A 13,975-nucleotide genomic window follows, 5' to 3' on the forward strand; every position below is an offset into this window, starting at 1 on the left:
TTGTGTTTGCTCCATCCTCCAAGCATGCCTTGTTCTCCATAGATGCTCCCTGTCCTCTACTCATGCTCCCCACTCTCCATGTGTGCTCCTATCCTCCATACCTGCCCCAGGGGCTCCATGCATACCTCCAGCCTCTTCTGTGACTCTGCTCTCTATGCATGCCTCATGCCCTCCACACATGCCCCCTATCCTCTACTCATGCCTGGTTCTTTCACATATGCCTCATCAAGCAGCGACCCAACAGAGGGCACCCCAAGCCCAGCTCCCACTCACCTTGGAGCAGATTTCGTGGAGACTCGTGGCAATGGCTTTGGCAGGAGTGTCACATCGAAACACATGACATTTCAAAATCCTTGTATCTTTGTCTCTCGCCACGTAGGCAAAATCTCTGCAAAGAAAACACAGGTACCCATAAGGCTGGGGAACCTTCTCCCACTTGCCCAGCTTGCCCCTCACACACTCTAGCTGGCCACCAGCGTGTCAGTGGGAACCTCCCTTGGTGGTGGTTAAAGACACAAATCAAAGTGAAATGTCAACAGCTACCCAAGACTCAGCCACCATATAACAGTCAGTGGAGTTCATGCCTGGACAAAAGGAACCTGAAGTTGCCTCAGACTTGGTCTGCTGAACTCAAGGAGTCATGAGCTACTTTGAAGGGAAAGTAGATTTGAAAGGAACTGTCTGTCTAGGGAAATGGCAAACACACTGACTAGAGTGATGTGATGACGGGCTCAATGTGGATTGGCAGGCACGATTCAATGACAAGGGGACATGGCGGAAGCACTGTGATAAGCTCTGTTGTATGAATAGGAGTGCAGAGGATGAGGATACCCAGGGCTGCAGGTGGCCCCATGACAGTGTGGACTGAGCTGCTATCAGCTGTCTCAAAGTCTGGGAAGCTCTTCTCGGGGCTCAGCAGTCTGCTGTGGGCTCATGCACTGTGGGAAACGTAAGAGCTGGAGCTAGATGTTAGCATCTGTTTGGAGGAAGGACACTGTCGGGAACAAGCTCCAGTCAATGAAATCTCTCCCTGTGGGCAGCAACTTTAAGACCGAAGTGTTTGTGAAAAACAAATCCTGTGCCTTGGATTTGTCTGGCCTTGGGTCACAGAGCTGTATTGATTTTTTTTTCATTGTTGGGGGGAATATTCCAAGCTTTGAGTAGGTCCAGGGGACCCTCCAGGTAAATTTTGACCAGCTGGATCTGTGGCCCAATGCAAAGGTTCACGGACATGATGCTGCACAGGCCCTATGTACCACGAGGGCTTTCCCAGACCACCACTATGGTGCTTGGGGGCTCATATGGTGCCAAGGATGGATCCAAATTCAGCTGCCCCACAGTATCTCTCTAGCTCCAGAACACAACTTAGTCTTTGTGACTATTATAAGAAAGGAGATTCTCTGCAGAGAGAAACCACAGAGATTCGTTTTTGCTTATTTTTCTTACTGAAGAAACGGGTGGTCTTTCACTGAGAGATGCTTTTCCCAAGATGGTATCCTGGACCCCTTTGGGGAGGGACAGTGTTCAACACACTGTTGTCTACAAAAGACACCCTCACCTCATGCCTTGTCATGCCCCAGGTATATCCCACACACTACACTGTGTAGTTCAGGCCAGCAGCCCCTTTACTTGCTTCCAGAGACAGCCTGACCTCAGCCTGCCTTCCACAGCAGTATTCCATGGCCCTCTTCTTCCTCATGTTCTGACACATGCCACACCAGGAGGAGAACCCAACTCCCCCTCCTTGAATCTTGGCCCATTATTTTCCCTAGAAAATTTCTGGAACCACCTTCATTGCTAGTCCTGTTGCCACTCAGGCTTGCTCAGTGGAGTCTTGCCTCACTTAAACCCTCAGGTTCTGGGCCAAGAGAATCTGTGGATGAATCTGTGTTGCCTAGGACTCAATGCTCCACAGAGAGAATCTGTGCCTAGTTCACCCTCACCAGCTATTCTGGTCCTCAGAGGGATGAAAACACAAAGACTAGAGTACTTCCCCTATCCTGCCACATGTTGATGTTGGTGCATGCCACTGGTGGCTCCCACTTGTGTGTTTGTGAGTGTGTTAAGTTTTGGCTCACACCTGGTGGTGCTCAAAAACTTATTCCTAGCTCTACACTCAGGGATCAATCCTGGCAGTTTCATTGAACTATATGCGATGCTGGGGAAACACCCTACCTGCTGCACTATCACTCTGGTCCTTTGAATGTGTTTTAATGAATACCAATGGGTCCCTTGTAGCAATTCTGGGCCAACTGGGCCAGTGGTTTAAAGAAATGAACTCGATACAAAGCTGCTTGGGCTCTGTGGTAATTGGGGTGAGCCAGACAGCCTTGGTAATGCTTGGGGCCTGTAGGGTCTGATCAGAAGGTGTTGAGGGGTCCATGTGATGCAATGCTGCATGCAAGGCAAGAGTCTTAATTCCCATCCTAGCTTTCTGGTCTTGGTCCTTACATTCAGTGACATAAACCTCAGGATCTAGGTTGGTGCTTTCATATGCAACCCCAGGAGGAGCCTTTTTTTTCTCTAAAAATGATGATTACTATTCATCTTCATTTTCTCCTGGCTCAGGGAAGGGAGATTAATGCCAAGTGTTGGCCATCTGGAACCCACATCTTCCCCCAGGGATACTGAACAGCCACTGGCTTTGGGTGGGTTGGTCTGAAAACTGCTTTAAACACCTTATCTTTTCCCCTCACTGCCAGTGTGCAGGCTAATAGATCTTGGAATAGGGCATCTCACAGAGTGGAGAGTCTGTCATTCCATATTGGCAGAAGCCTGGAAACATCCTTCAGGAGTTTCAGCTGATGCCCAAGAAAAGGATCATTTTGCCGCTCCCTGCTGCAGAGACAAGTCTACTGCTCTCTCTTCTGAGTTACCCTAACATCACTAAAAGCCCCAACATGGTCTCCGGTGGAGGCAGACCTGGCTCTGATGAGTTAAAGATCTGCTTTGTGAGCCACAAAATACCCGGCTGGTCTAACCACAGGAACACGAAACATGAAACCCAAACATCTGTGTTTTCCAAGCCCGGAATTCTGAAAATGCCTGCGGTGACAGAGTGAGTTATAGCCAAAAGGTATATATTTTAATACCTATGCTTGGGTAGTTTCCCTTCCATGCAAAACAGTTGTCTGCAGGGGCCAGTAATGATCTGGAGATTAGGCTGTTATCTTGGTTTATCTGGGGGAGAAGGGATTGCAGGATCAGTTGTAAAGGGAAGGAACACTTACACTTTTTTTGTGTTTGTTTTGTTTCTGAGTCACACCTGGTGATGGTCAGGAGTTACTCCTGGCCGTGCTGGGGTGTAGGGGGGCGGCATATGGTACGCTGGGGATTGAACCTAAAAGTCAACTGTGTGCGAGGCAAACGCCCTACCCACTGTACTATCTCTTTAGTCCTGGAAGACAAACATTTTATCATTTAAAGAAAGGGACTGAGGTGGGCAACCTCTGAAGGCTAGAAAAGGTAGGCGACTGATGTTTTCCAGGCTTCTCTAAGAGAAGCTCTATGTCTGCTCTATGAACTTGGACCGGAAGACCTAGCTTAGGTTTGTGACCTCCAGCACTGTAAGCATTGGCTGAGTGCTGCTTCTTGCTGTGAGGTTCATGGTATTGTGTAAGGGCAGCTGAAGAAACCAAAGCAGTGGTTGGATTCTCTCTACAGCCTCTTGAGGTATTTTAAGACTGATCTGAAACAGATTTTCAATTTAACTTGCACAAATACATTTCAGCCACTGGGACTTGCCAGGTATCAAAGCTGCAAAACCAAGCAGGCTGGGGCCTGTACACAGAGCTCCCAGAGTTCGAACAAGCTCCCGTGACATTTGAGCTGTAGAGATGAAACCTTGCCAAGGTAGAAAGGGGATGGATGACTCAAGTGAGCATCAGCAAAGGTAAGAAAGGTTTTGGGACTGTTTAAGGGACTCGATATGTGCGGAAGCTGCAGGGAGGAAGTACAGCTATTTAAATTGGGCAGGACAGAATAGTATTATCTGCATCCTACCAGGAGGCTGGATTTGACTTGGGGCACCTGAGCCTTGGAATACACGCCCATTAGACATGAGTTTTTAAAAAATCCTTGTCGAGGACCAGAGACATAGTACAGGGGTTAGTGTACAACTAGGCTTTTTTTTTTCTTTTGGGTTTTGGGGCCACACAGTGTTATTCAGGGTTTACTTCTAAAGGGGTTTGTGGGACCATATGCAGAACTGGGGATAGAACTAAGATTTGATGTGTACAAGGGAACCCACTGTACTAGTCATTTGATTCTGGAAATATTGCCTGCCCAATCTACATGCTCTCTCCCATTCCCACTCCCTGCCCAATACCAATACAGCACTTTGGGTGTAGGGTTGGCATTGAATCGACTAGATGGTGGTATGCACCTGAGAAGACCAATGAGCTGAGAGTCAGTCATTCCTTTACTCTGCCAAGCGCCTTACAGTACTAATTTTATCAAGGACAACATATCTCCAAATGTTCTTTCACCATTCTTAATGTTCTTTCATGTTCTTTCAACGTTAATAATCTGCTTATTAAGGGCTAAAAGCTATAGACTGCATCAGTGGGATGGGTAGGCTGGCATCTAACTTCTTAGGAACAAAGGCTTCATCTCCGAGCTCCCTCCTTCCCTTGGTTTCATTCACAGGGAGAGCCATCTCAGCTCTTGGCTGGATCAGCACTGGCTCTGGAGTGGACTCCTACAATGAAGAGAGCCCTGGCATACCCCAAATGAGCAAGCCCCTCACATCCATTCTTTCAAAAATCATAGAAGGCTTCCTAATACGATACAGGAAAGTTTCCTGAATATTTCCATCCCACTGACACCCTGAGATAACTTGTTTCAAGCCGAGGTCTGTGGCCAAATTCATACTGTCACCTTCTACCAAACAGGGGGGACTCATACCCATCAGAAAGCATGGAAACCTGGCCCCTTGTTTCTGCTCTGTCTGAAAAGTGGGACACAAGCATAGCATTGGCAAAAGCTCATATCCCCCCCCCCCCCATACAGAACAAAGTGCCACTACTCTGGAAACAATGGCTGTGACGATGGGGCAAGGCATGGAAAAGGCAGGTGGGTTTTGCCAGACACTTGAAACACCACAGAGGGGAGAAGGAAGTGAAAAGTTACCTCTCTCTGAATCCGGGCAGGCATGCGGGAACAGAGCAGAAACAGCACGTTAGCATTCATACAGCACCCAGGAAAGACAACAGTCCCTCCCGCCCTCCCACCCGCAGCAACTCTGAGCCCCTTCACCCCACGCACACCCGCTTCCCAACCCTGCTGCCATTAATAGCCTTTTGGGGCTTATTTTAGCTGAACTCTCCTGTGCCGCTGGGTGTATTTCAAGCCATGTTACGAGAAGGCCAGGAGACGCCAGCTGAGTTTACAGGCAACAGATCAACCGGGGGAGGTAATCAAGCTGAAAATAACCTCCTGGGATGCAGGGAACTGTTCAGGGGACACTGCAGGCGCACAGCTTGTCTTCCTGGTCCAGCTTCCCCTGCTCCCCAGGAAAACATGGGGGCACGGCAGCTCAGGAGCAGCCTTACCTACTGGCCCCAAACTGCCAATATCCCCAATGCCCTGAAACAGTTGTCCATAGCAATTGCAGGGTGAGAGGAGGGAACATGGAGGAAAGGAAAGATTTGAGGGAGAAGTGCGGAGGCATGGAGCAAACCATGGCAATGAGTAGAGGTTGGGGTTTGGGTCCCTTAACCAGAATTCTCAATGTGGTCTTGTGGTTCATAGGGCTAGACAGCAGAGCCCAGATGCAAATGCTTGGGCACAATGGCCAGGATAGGGAGCAGCCAGATGTCCCCAGATACCAAACTTCAAGCCTTGAGGCTGATATGAAAAGTGAGAAACAGAAAACCAAGCAAGGGACAGTAGTATTAATTATTAATTATAGAATCCTTGATGGTACATGGTCATCCGTGCACCATCAAGGACTCTATAATTAATAATTAATACAACAGGAGGCAGTGATAACCGGGGTGTCTGTGAGGGAGCAATAAGCACACACGTCCTGCACTGGATATTTGGTCTCATGAAAAACTGCAGAGGATGATGAGGTTACTCTTGGGTCTGTTTTTAGGGGCTGCTCCAAGTGATGCTGAGGGACTATAGATGATTCCAGGGATCAAACTTGAGTTTGAACTTGGACAAGGCAAGCCCTATCATACCCTCTCTACTCTCTCTCTGGTCACTGATTTGCATTCTATTTTTTTTTTTTTTTGGTGATGTCTGGGCTCAAACCCAAGTTCTCTACCTGTACCCTTGTAAAATAAAAATAATATTCCATGAGTAGATGAGACCATCCCAGGCACCATTTTTCTTTTTTCTTTTTTCTTTTTCTTTTCTTTTCTTTTGTTTTTGGGCCATACCCGGTGACGCTCAGGGGTATGCGCTCAGAAGTTGCTCCTGGCTTGGGGGACCATATGGGACGGAACTGCGGTCCGTCCAAGGCTAGCGCAGGCAAGGCAGTCACCTTACCTCTAGTGCCACCACCCGGCCCCAAAGGCACCATTTTTCTAACCCCTTAGGTGGAAGGGTCTGATGAAGCAGGGTAGCAATGGAGAAATAATACCAAGCCAGTCAGCACAAGATTTATCGGAGTTAGTCCGCTTTTTCCTCATGGCCTTTCTCAGCCATTTGGTTCTCTTTCTCAAGTGTTCTCTCTGCCCAAAGCCAGACCCCTTTCTTTATTCAAACTAATTCCCATTCCCCATGGGAGAAGGTCAAGTCAGATACAGAAGCAACTATCCAGTGGGTTTTTACATCTCAAAGGAAGAAGTTAGGAAAAGAGGATATTGGGGGAAACACTTTTTAGGTTTTTACATAGATTCACCTTACACACCATGTCTAACACTGAGCCCACGTTTCCTTTAATTTTTCATGTTCCAGGGATTACAGAACCCAGGGCTTCCCACCTACAAGAAAAGTGTGCCACAAGCCGCCCTGACATCCTATAGTTGAACGTGTATTTAGTAAAAAATTTGGATAACCAAGTCTCGCAGTCCACCGTTCTGTGGAGGGGAGGTGGGGAATAAAGCTTTCCTCATGCTGTTGTATATGAGTGCATAGGATTCTGGTAATAAAAACAGATTTGAGAGGTGCCTTTGTGATAGCATCCTCTATGCAAAGGCATCTCACAGAAGGAAGATCAGAGGTGACCAGGTGCAGAAGCCCAAAACTGCCAGGGCTGCAGAACTGCAGGCTGCAGATCTCTAAGGCTACCAGAGCTTGGTGCTGCAAGGCTCACAGGGCCCGTGGAGCCCAGATGAAGATGGGGCCTTGTACCCACCAGGGATGCCAACATGTAGTGATGGCCCACCTGGGACAGCGAGAGGAGAGGAGAAAAACTAAATACATCTTTTATTCCTCTTGCAGTCTGAGACCTGCTGCCAATGTCCAGGGGTTCCAGAGAGGAGAGAGATGGAAATTCACCAGCCAGGGGTGGTCAGGGTTCAAGAGAGAAGTTCAAGAGAGAAGGGATAGATACAAAACAGGCAGCATCTCCATGTTTTATCTTCAGTTCCCTGCAGATCTGCCGGCACTGCTCGGTTCACTAATCTACCTCCCATCCCCCACCCCCACCAACAGTCCAAGTTTTTCTTTTTATATCAGCATGACAGGGGGCGTGTCCAGGCTCAACAACCTTTACTGTGGGAGTATCCAAGGGGCATGTCTAAATACAATTGCCTTGGAGGTATCCAAGGGGCATATCCAAATCTAACTGCTATAACCAGGGTCATTGGGGCAGCCAGATAACGAGAGGGGCTCATCCCAGACTGAAAGATCACTAGGTCTTGACATGCACCTGTGAGGGGCACCTAGCCCTGCTCACAGAATAGCCAACACTGGTCTCCACCAAAGGCCCAGAGGGAACAACACATGGTGATTCACAAAGGCTGCAAACCTGCTACAGATTGCTGAGGTAAGTAGGGGTCCTGCAGACTGAGCAAATTGACAGAGGGATCTTCAGATCCTGCAGGGAGCCATGTCTACCGCATGGTGTGCTCTCTCTCTCTCTCTCTCTCTCTCTCTCTCTCTCTCTCTCTCTCTCTCTCTCTCTCTCTCTCTCTCCCTCCCTCTCCCCTCCCTCCCCCCCCTCTCTTTCTCTCTCTCTCCTTCCCCACCTCTCTCTCTCCTGGGCACCTTTCAAGGAGGTGCCATGAGAACCTGCTTCCTCAGTGAAGAGGAGAAAGGATCCTGGCTGGCTCAATGTCACCAGGAGAGTGAAAGGAGAGTAGGAGTGTGCAAGAGCACAGCAAGACACAGTACCATCAAGTCAGGCAGAGATACCTGTCTCTGTGGCTCTGTGCGACAGACAGTGGCTTACAGGTGGCCTTCTCCTCCCAGCTGCTAGACCCCACACAGTATAGAGGAAAGAAAGGCTTTCGGGCTCTGCTCCTTCTTGCCTGGTTAGTCTTTGGAAGATCAGCAAAAGATGCAGACCAGGGTCCCAGCCCCAACAAGTCCCATATTGCTTGAGTCTGGCCTCAAGACAGACCAAGTATTCCTGGTATTTCCCAGTGCCCAGGTACACATCAAGAAAGGATATGTTGAGTGGTTTGACCCTCTACTACTAGACCTTTGACTCACTTTGTGTTTGTACTAAAAGCTTTTATTTTTCTGTTATTGTTGTTTTTGTTTTATTTATTTTTGTGATGCTCAGGGTTTACTCCTGTCTGCTCTGAGATCACTCTTATTGGGGCCTGAGAACCCATACATGGTACTTGGGAATCTAAGCTTAGTCAGCTGCATGCAAGGCAAGTGCTTTAATGTTATCCTGTATTATTCTTTTGGCCTGGCTTTATCATTTTTATGCTTTAAAAATCAATGGCTAAGAGCAAAAATGGTTGCTCAATAACCTGAAGCCAGGCTGGAAAGATATTTGAAGGGCAGATGGAGACACATATTTTATGTGCCAGTGCTGTGGGGCTGAGACAAGAACCTGAGCACCAACAGGAGAAGCCCCAGTAAAACCAAAAACCAAACATATAAAATAACCTAAAGTCCCCAGACCTGAGAATATAACCTTTTCTTACTTTTTACTGAGTATTGTTTTATTTCTATAACCATCAGTGAGAATGGAGCAGTTCAATCATATCCCTTTTCCTATGACATCAATTGACCATTTCCTTATTATGTCATAATTTAACAGATGTCTTGGATATGTGAAATCAGATGTTACTAATGAATCAGTAGCATCCCCTGCGATGTCTCTCCCTGAAGGAAGAATGATACAAAAACATTTATTTACTTAATTATTCCTGGCTCTCTCTGTTCAGGGACTATCCTTTCAGTGCTTGGGAGAGCATACATGATGGCAGGGATCAAACCTAGAACAGCTAAATATAAGATATATACAAAGTAGATACAAGGTGTGTGTATTTCTATACATATATATGTGTACACACAGCTACACACATACACAAAGGTAATACAAAAGCCTTACCCATTGTACATCCTTCCAGCCCCACATAACAGGGATTTAAATGTTTGACCATCCACCACAAGAAAGTTGCTTAAGCCCTGTGCTATTCCTCCAGGCCTGATACTGAAAACTTTTTAACAAAGTCAAGTTCAGAGTTAACGGAAGCTGCTCGATTTACCCATGGATGTGCAATACATACATAGGGATTTCAGTCACATCTCTGCAATGCCATTTAAAAAACACAAAAGAGCGACAGACAGAGGCAGCTGCTCATGGATTCCTCACCTTGTACAACTGCCAGGGCGAGGGAGGAGTGAACACCAGCCCAAAGCTGCTCTCCACAGGAGTTTGGAGAGGGCTAAATTTAGAACCAGCCCCACACGAGCGTAATTCCTCTTGCTGTACAAGATGTCAGCAGAAAGAATTAAACCTCTGGATTAATTCGTGCTGGCCACACAGCCTGGGGCAGCCTTATCAACATGATCTTGGTGGCAGTTTCTCAGAAAAAAATGTGGGAGTAACTGGTAATTTTTTTTTCACTGAGGAAACCATAAAATAACACACACAAAAAAAGAATGTGGCTTATAAAAGTTGGGCATCCAAATGAATAGGGAATTCTTTTAAAAAGTCACCAGCACCTGGAATGGTCATGAATGCTGGTCCTGCTTTGGGGGAGGACATGGTGCTTCTCAGTATCCAGCACAACTGCCAATTCTCATAAATTGATGGCAGGGTGTAGGCTTCCTGGCAGAACTTGTAATCCATGTTGGCCAAACTACCTGTCTGGGGTCAGGAGAGATAGTACAGTGGATAGGATGCTTGCTTTGCAGGCGGTCAAATTTGATTCCATCCCCAACCACAAAAGGTCCCAGAACATTGGGGCTGGAGCGGTGGTGCAAGCACTCTAGCTTCCGGAGTTTGGGAATTCTTTTTTTTTTTTTTTTTTTTTTTTTTGGTTTTTGGGCCACACCCAGCATTGCTCAGGGGTTACTCCTGGCTGTCTGCTCAGAAATAGCTCCTGGCAGGCACGGAGTTTGGGGATTCTTGCATGCGCTAGCCTAGGATGGACCACTATTCGATCCCCCGGCATCCCATATAATCCCCCAAGTCAGGGGTAATTTCTGAGTGCATAGCCAGGAGTAACCCATGAGTGTCGCCAGGTGTGACCCCTCCCCAAAACAACAACAACAACAAAACAAAACAAAGGTCCCAGAACATCACTAGGGTTCATGAGCATTGCTGGTGTGTCTCAACTTTCTCCTGCCCTCCTAAAAAACCCAAACCCCCAAAACATTCTTCTACTCCCTCGTTCTGATACTTATACTTCATCACTGGGCAGCTTCTCTCTGTGTGTGTTTGGTCTACCCGAGGCAGTGTTCAGGGCTCACTCCTGACTGTGCTCAGGGATCACTCCTGATGGGATAAGGGACTGCAGGATAGACAAACAGCACACACTGACTAGTAAAGTAGAAACTACTAAAAGACTTAATTTCATGTACATCCCCACACCAACTTCTATACACAATTGTTTATTTCCCCACCACCCCTCTAGCTTCTGGAGTTTGGGGATTCTGAGCCAGATATTTGCTAATAGTCAGCCCTGAGTCAAGGCCCTCACCATGTATGTTCTTCTGATTCCTTTTCTGTATAATGGGGAGAAGTAAGGTGCTCTCCCTGCATTGGGCAGTGAGAAGGGCAAGAGAAAGATTATTAACCCACTTTTTTTGCATCTTGGGCCTTTGAAGGCTAACAAAGATACTCCAGAAAGGAAAATGCAATTGGTACATCATCTTGGCACATTTGGGGAGGTGGTAATCTCAACAACTCAAATCTGCAGAGCCCTCTAGAACCACTCCCTGCAGGTGACAGACCTGAGAGCTGAATTCTGAGTTTATGCAAATTTACCATCTGCTATCTGGTGAGTTTCTGAGAATTGGGCTCAAGGGAAGATTTTGTCCTTGGCAAGGCCAAATGATGACAGAGACACCTGCCTATGTCCAAGGGGGCCTTCTTTGCAAAACAAGTTCTCTTTCTACCCCACAGAGCCCACAGATACTGGCCTGGAGTTGCAACCAGTATAAGAGCAAAGGATCTAAAATAGTTTCAGACTATTAAAATTCAAGGCGCATTCTTCTAAACAAAGGACTTTCTCATGCCACTGGGGAGAAGGCACACTAGTTATCAGTTGGCTTACTAATGAGGGAAAAGGGATCTTTGAGAGCAACCAGGAAATGAGCCTTTAAAAAGGAGGTTCATCTTTGAAGACAGGCAGAAATACAAAGTGCATTGTGTTCATTGGCGCTGTCACAGCTTTAAACATTACCACCACATTGAGTTTCGAATATCTGGGAGGAGAACACACACACACACACACACACACACACACACACACACACACACAAACACACACTCCTCTCACATTCTTTAGGCTGAGACGACTTGAACCATGACATAACGTTTCAGGGTATCAAGTTGATAGTTTAATCAAAAGATGAAGTAATTTATACCCAATTTATAAAATCATGGGTAGACATCCATCCCACAAGCAGAGATGACAGAAGACCCCAAAGACCTCCATAGTTTAAGGTGAAGATTCAGGAAAATGGGAGACTGGATTTGAAAATAGGAGGGGAGAAGACAAAACTCCATGCTGGTTTGGCCTACTGAAGTTTCCCAAGCCAAGGCTGAGCATTCCATCTTCTCTGTGGTTCACCTATTTGGACTTTCTTCCACATCTCCCGCCTCATAATTCCTAACTCCAACCTCAGTGTTTTATATATTTGGGCCACATTCATGGATGCTCAGGGGTTATTCCTGGTTCTGTACTCAAGAATTACACCTGACAGTGCTGGGGAGCCATATGGAATGAAGGGGATTAAATCTGGGTCAGCTGCACACAAGTCAAGCACCTTACCTGCTGTGTTACGTACCGCTCTAGCTCTTCTGACCTCTCATTCCCCTTCACGCTCATCCACTGGGCTTCAACCTCTCCTGGACCCTTCTGGTGGCCCCTTTCCACCAAGTGTGCTGCTGGGGACACTTCTCCCCTTGGGTTCTCAGGCAAGAGCAGAGGCCCAATGGCTCCATTGCTACCTTAGGCATTGCCAACTCACCCAGACTCTTGCTTATTTACTCCCTGCCTCCCCTTCCCTCTCTTTTGGAGGCACAAAAAACAAACAAACAAACAAAAAAAACCTATACAGGCAGAATTTTTCAGCCAGCATTGTTTCAATGAGTATAGCTGAGTGAGTCAAGGACTGATTTCATTCAAAGAGCAGACACATTTGGGCCCCTCATTCTGAAGTTGATAAGGGTCCAAAGTAATGATGTCGTGAGCGAGAAACCTCTGTGTTGCGTGTTCTGGGTTCTATTGCCTCATAGCCCACACTTATAAAAAGGACTCTGGTTCTGGTATTCATGACATCAGAGCAAATGTTAATAAGAAAATGTTAATAAGACATATTCATCACAGCAGGAGAATACTGAGACAATGATTAATTTCTGGCGATTCTATTTGAAATTTAGTACATCTCAATCTATAAGGGACAGAGGAATGTTTCTGAAGCCTCAAACTCCTTCTTCACATTATCTCCAAGAAAAACTGCTCCTCTGCTCCCAATACATCAACATATAAATTTCCCGTGGATACCAATCTCTAACTAGAGATACTGGCTTGCCTGATAATTTTCTTTGTATCTGCATATGAGGAGAGCAACATTTTGGCTTGTCATCTAAGAAGACCCTAATATCCCATAGCCAAGCAGAGGAAATGGTAAGAATCTGTCAAGAAACCCAGATATCCTACATGTCCCCTCCACCCAGCTGAAAAGCTTGGAGATCAATGCTTGGGGAATCACTCCTGACTCAGCTCAGGAGACCATGCAGAGTTGGGGACTGAACTTTCTGGAGGCAAAGCATGTGCACCAGCCCTTGAGCTTTCTCTTGGTCCCCTTTGACAGACAGTTGCTTCCTTGGATTCAGCATCCTTTGTCTCTTCAAGTTTTTTAAGACTCTTACAGGGCCTAAGGAAGCCTCAGTGGCAAGCAGAAAGCAGTGATTTCGAGCTCTTGCACTTGTACTAAGTGCAGTCCTGGGAGTGCTGTTGTCTGTGCTCTTTCTGCCTCCACCAGCAACTTTCTGACATCCGGAAGACAAGCTGTGAGTGAGCACTTGCACAAAAAAGATGTTCAAGTGGTTCATGTGTGAACACTGCAATTCAAGAGTACTGTAGCCCAGCAAGTGTGGCTCCTGGTCACCCCAAAAACATCAAAAGAGAGAAGGGAAGGGGAAAAATTCACTAAAAATAATTGAGTGGGTGTTCGGGTCACATTTAGTGGTGCCTAGGGTACCACATGATGCTGGGGATTGTATAAAGAAAAATCTTTAAAAAGCACAACAATCCCATCATAGCAGTTCCTGCTATTATTGAGATCCATTGTCCTTATCTGACGACAGAATAAGCAATCAGGCTGGAGAGACTCACCTGAGGGCTGGGATCTTCAAATAATGGTCATGTGGGCTGAAAAGAAAACT

At 46.7% G+C, this 13,975-nt stretch overlaps 1 protein-coding gene across 3 annotated transcripts in view; it reads right to left on the reverse strand.

Moving 5' to 3' along the window:
• APBB2 (amyloid beta precursor protein binding family B member 2) overlaps nucleotides 1-13,975 on the reverse strand; it is a 222,928-nt gene that overhangs the window by 14,957 nt on the left and 193,996 nt on the right. For all 3 annotated transcript variants that reach the window (XM_049790119.1, XM_049790120.1, XM_049790118.1), the window contains one exon: nucleotides 274-388. In XM_049790119.1, coding sequence (XP_049646076.1) covers nucleotides 274-388 — 115 coding nt within the window. The remainder of the gene's footprint in view (nucleotides 1-273; nucleotides 389-13,975) is intronic.

Source organism: Suncus etruscus, chromosome 16 (genome assembly GCF_024139225.1).
Source record: "Suncus etruscus isolate mSunEtr1 chromosome 16, mSunEtr1.pri.cur, whole genome shotgun sequence".
NCBI classification, from domain to species: Eukaryota; Metazoa; Chordata; class Mammalia; order Eulipotyphla; family Soricidae; genus Suncus; species Suncus etruscus.